Source organism: Salvelinus sp. IW2-2015, unplaced genomic scaffold (genome assembly GCF_002910315.2).
Source record: "Salvelinus sp. IW2-2015 unplaced genomic scaffold, ASM291031v2 Un_scaffold845, whole genome shotgun sequence".
Classification (NCBI taxonomy): domain Eukaryota; kingdom Metazoa; phylum Chordata; class Actinopteri; order Salmoniformes; family Salmonidae; genus Salvelinus; species Salvelinus sp. IW2-2015.
The window spans coordinates 62879-67516 of record NW_019942627.1 but is presented as its reverse complement, the minus strand read 5'-3'; the positions used below and the strand labels follow the sequence as shown (position 1 = coordinate 67516).

General features: G+C 47.4%; 1 protein-coding gene across 4 annotated transcripts in view; it reads right to left on the bottom strand.

Annotated features, from left to right (window-relative positions):
• The window catches only part of LOC112069003 (FSD1-like protein), an 80737-nt gene that overhangs the window by 27157 nt on the left and 48942 nt on the right, over window positions 1-4638 (bottom strand). For all 4 annotated transcript variants that reach the window (XM_024136255.2, XM_024136256.2, XM_024136258.2 and 1 more), the window contains 1 exon segment: window positions 4422-4551. In XM_024136255.2, the coding sequence (XP_023992023.1) occupies window positions 4422-4551 (130 nt within the window).

Below are 4638 nucleotides of genomic sequence, written 5' to 3'. Positions count from 1 at the left end.
GGGTAGCCTGGGGGATGGCCTGTCATAAGTCGTATCCACAGGCGTGGAAAAAGCCGGGCGTAGCCCCTGGGGATCGCTGATAACGCAGTCAATAGCCAACGCTGTGGTAGGCTGGCGAGTCCTCCGTACATCCCTGCGATATGGTGACACGCTGGACGCCCAGTAGTATCGGGAGGTGGGTCTAAAACACCAAAAGATAGGTATGCGAATAGCTGTAGCAACAGCGATCTACGAGAATGCACCAGCACTGTAAGCCCATGGTGGAGGGATCCTAGCTGAGGCTGAGGGGTGGGATGACACAGCTGGGTGTGGGTGCCCAAGTGGCGCTAAAATGGCCTGCGGTCCGCCGGAAGATCCTTACTGGTATGACAGTCCCCTGCCTTGGCGGGTAGTGGGCCTAGGGGATCTATAGGCGACGCGAAATAAAGGACACATGCAGCAGCTGGTTAAGCCTGGGATCCTTACGTATGCTCACGCTGGTAAGCCTGGATGTGTACTGCCGTTAACTACGGATCCGAAAGGCTGGACCGACGGTGGCGGGGAAGAAGAAAAGCGGGTAGCGGCCTGTACGGTCAAGCCATTGGCGGATTGGGGCAACACCCGCCGCTCGGTAAGGAAAGTTGAGAATGGATCACCTACGCGAGAGTCTGACGCGGAATAGCGCAGACCCAAAAAAAGCGCACTTAACAGGAGGGATGGAAACTGTTACGGGGCTGCAGGGCTGTGTGGACCTAAAGGAAAAATAAAAAAAATAAAAAAAAAAAAGGAAAAAAAGAAGACCCTGACGGCCAGGCTCCCCGGGAAGTACCCGGAATGACATAGTCAAAAAAAAGCCCCTGTGGCACAGTGTGCGTGGTGGTAGTTCCTGGTCGAATGGGCGAAAAGCAACCTGCTTGCACGGTATTGCGAAGGTGGGCAAGGGGTCTGGGTTAGGCGGCGGGAAACATGCCGTACGGGCGTAATGCTGGGACGGGCTGGGCCTAGCAGTCCGGCGTGAGTTAACAGGCCGTCTGCACGCTGGTAAGGGGCACAGGGGCAATACGAGGCACGTACGGTATGTAAGCGCTGAGTGAACCGTAAGGGTACGGACATGGAACTAATCGTAGAGTGGACTATTAATTAGCGAACACGAGAGGTCAGTGCTCTTGAAGAGGAGCTTATTTACAGGCGTGGGTGGGGACGGAGTCAAAGTTCGCAGCGGAACTGCGCGAGAGGGATGGCCGGTGAGTCGCGAGAGGTTGCAAAAGTCACCATACGTGGGCCACACATGTGTCCACGAACAAGGCCATTGAGCGACTGGTCAAGACGGGTAAAGAAAACGGGTGGGTGTCGTTCAATAGCAGGCGTGAAAGGTCCGGCGGAAAAAGCCGATCCCAGCGGTGAGTGGTAAGCACAGGATGTACGAGTGTGTGCGGCTAACTGACATTGACACGAACAGAGCATTAAGCACCACTGAGGGAGAGCGTTGGGCTGTGAAGGAAAAGGCGTTGGAGGGGGCCAATGGCAGCCCTTGAAAAACCTCCGTCCGGAAATGTGACCCCGTCCGCGAGGAACGATGCACAGACTGAGCACAAAAATTGCCCACGAACCAAGCATAACCACGAGTTAGGGCGATGGGGTAAGAAAATGGGGGAATGGCAGGCTTAAACAATAGGCTGTCTACAGTAAGCTGCCGGAAAACGGCGTCCTAGCCTCCTGAGTGAAGCCGTGCAGAGCTGACGTTCAAAAAAGCTGCACGATACAGGGAGGCCAGTTGAAACCACGAATGCGTAGCGGGTAGAAGGAGCTAAGGGGGTGGCAATTAGTGCGATGCGTGAAACCTCCTGAAATAGGGTCCCTTATGGAGGGTAACTAGTATGTAGGGCTGGAGTTACGGGTTGCTGCCATCACCTGCAAAAATTTTTCTCTTCCTACAGATGTGAGTTCATACACACATTTTAACAACTTTTTAAAAAAGTGTTTTTCAATTCCATGGCTTTGAAATCTCCTACTTGTACCCGGATCTTTATTTTAAGCAGAAGTACGTTGGCAAAAATTGCATCACTAACAGAGAGCCATTAACAACCACGATTTCTGTGTAAGAAAAGTGTGGCAATCGGCCTTGAAACGCTGCGATAATTTGTCCTTACTCCGCGGGGATAGCCCATTCTGTGTGCAAAAAATTTCACTTTAACTGAAGGGATCAAACACGATTAAGCATGGTTTAAGAAAAGGGGGGGGTGGCAGTTCACCGAAACCCTACTGGAAGAGTGGCGCCTAGCCTCGTTCGAAGTTGAAGCAGGACGGCAAAAAAAACTTTGCTTACGAACAACGTGAAGCCAATCAATACACTATTTTAACTGGTTTGTAAGGAAAAAAGGGTTGTTGTTCTTCACATTGTCAGGCGGGAATACTCGTCTTAAAAGCTGTTCTTTAGCCCGCTTAGTGTGTAAGTACATTATCGCAAAAATTCACCAACAAGGCTATGAAACTTGACCAGAGCTTCGAGTCTGGGGAGAAAAGGGTTGGTGGGCCTAAGTTCAGCTTAAACGCGCGAAATGGCCTAGCCTGCCTCAAGTCTATTTTCTCTAGACCGTTGCAATAAAAAATTTCTACGAACAAAGTTTGCTATTAAACATCTCAGTGAAACGTGGGGGAAGGCGGGAATAGTGGTGTCGCAATATCATTGCGTGAGTAAACTCGCGAGTATAAGGAGTACCTAAGACCCTTTCTCAATGTAACAGTCAGACCGGCAAAAAGGCTCCAGAACACAGGCCAGTCAAAACACGAATGTAGAGCTGGGTAAGAAAAAAAGGGGGTGTGGGCAACGGTCAGGCGGGAATCGCGAAATGCGGGCCATCCGGTCTAGGGCGAACACGGGACGTGAATAAGAAATCAAAGGGCCACGAACAGAGGGCAGGTTAAACTCGAACGAGAAAACTTCTTGTGAAGAATAAGTGGGGGGGGGCACATGTTCATCCGAAACGCGCGGCAAAAGGATTATGTCCTCATCTCTCTAGATAAGTCAGTAACGCAAAAAATATTCTACTAAACAGGCATTAAAACCCTAATGTGCGTGCAATTAGAGCTTTTTTAAGAAAAAAACGGTATTGTTTCTTCAATCATCATTCTATGAAGACGCAGCTTGATCAAGTTGTTACTATACACATACTAGTACCTAATAGCCATACTAAGACCAAGAAAAATTCCATCATCTAACGAGGAGACATACCAACAACGGATCTTTAAGCTTGTTTACAGACAAAGTTTTTTATCAATTTCATGCGTCAAACTCTCTGAAATTGATTCCGGTCCCATCTATATTAAAGGCATACTGCAAAAATTCACTAACAAGTGCCATAAAACCACTAGGAGCTTGTATAAGGAAAGAATTCTATTTATTCCCAATTTCGATGCTGAATAAACTCCGCTGAAATAAATTTCCCTCCTTTGATTTAACCAGCTACCCGTCCAAATAAAAAATCAGTACATCTTACCATTCATTAAATGGACCAGACTACTAGATGCATTTTTAAGGAAAACGTGGTTTTTTTTCAAGTTCATGCGAAATCTCCTGAAATTGTTCCTATCGCTACGTTTAACGTAAGTTACCCGCCAAAAACACTAACAGAAGTGCCAATTTAAAAGCACGAGTGATCTGTAAGGATTATATCTATATTATTGCTTGAAACTCGCTAAATTGTTCCTATCCTGTTTAACGAAGTACTGCAAAAGAAATTTCACTATTTACGAATGAGTGCGAGTAATAAGCATTTAAGGAGGTGTAGTATTAACAAGAGGGATTAATTATTGTCGATCAGCTCTACATGACTGAACTCACGCGCTGAAATGTCCTCTCTCTTCCATCTCTCTCCTCTTTAACTCTTATTCTGTTCTATAGAAACCCATATATGGTTACTGACAAATGCTTCCAGAATGTTATTTAGTGATGACTAATGTGTCAACGACCATAGGAGTTGGAAAAACTACACAAACAGATCTGGGACCAGGCTAGGTAATGGCCATAGGAGTTGGGTAAGACTGAATAAACAGATCTGGGACCAGGCTAGGTAATGGCCATAGGAGTTGGGTAAGACTGAATAAACAGATCTGGGACCAGGCTAGGTAATGGCCATAGGAGGTGGGTAAGACTGAATAAACAGATCCGGGACAAAGCTATTTCAATGGCAGTTCGAGGTCAAATTAAGATAAGGCCCAATCCCAAATTGAACCCTAGACCCTAAGTCCTATGAACTTSTGGYGATCTGAGAGTATTTGACAGGCYCGGTCAATATGGTAATAAGCTCCAGCTTTCCTTCTGATAGGCTCACTGGAAGTTTCACCATATTGCTTATACCAATCAAATCCTCTCATATCTCAGTGCGTAGGGCGTAGGGTGTAAGGGTCCATTTGGGACACATTGTGTGTGTTCCAGTTCTCACCTGCCCTTGTTCTCCTTGCCCTTGACCTTACTCTCCAGCCCCTTGCCTCCCTGGGGGTCCCACTCCACACTCCTGTCCTCTACCTTCAGGTTCAGATGGGACGACGACGAGTCGAAACCGAAGTTAAACGCTGGGGAGGGAATCAATCAATCAGTCAGTCAAGCAGTCAGTCAGTCAAGCATTCAGTCAGTCAAGCAGTCAACCAGTCAGTCAGTCA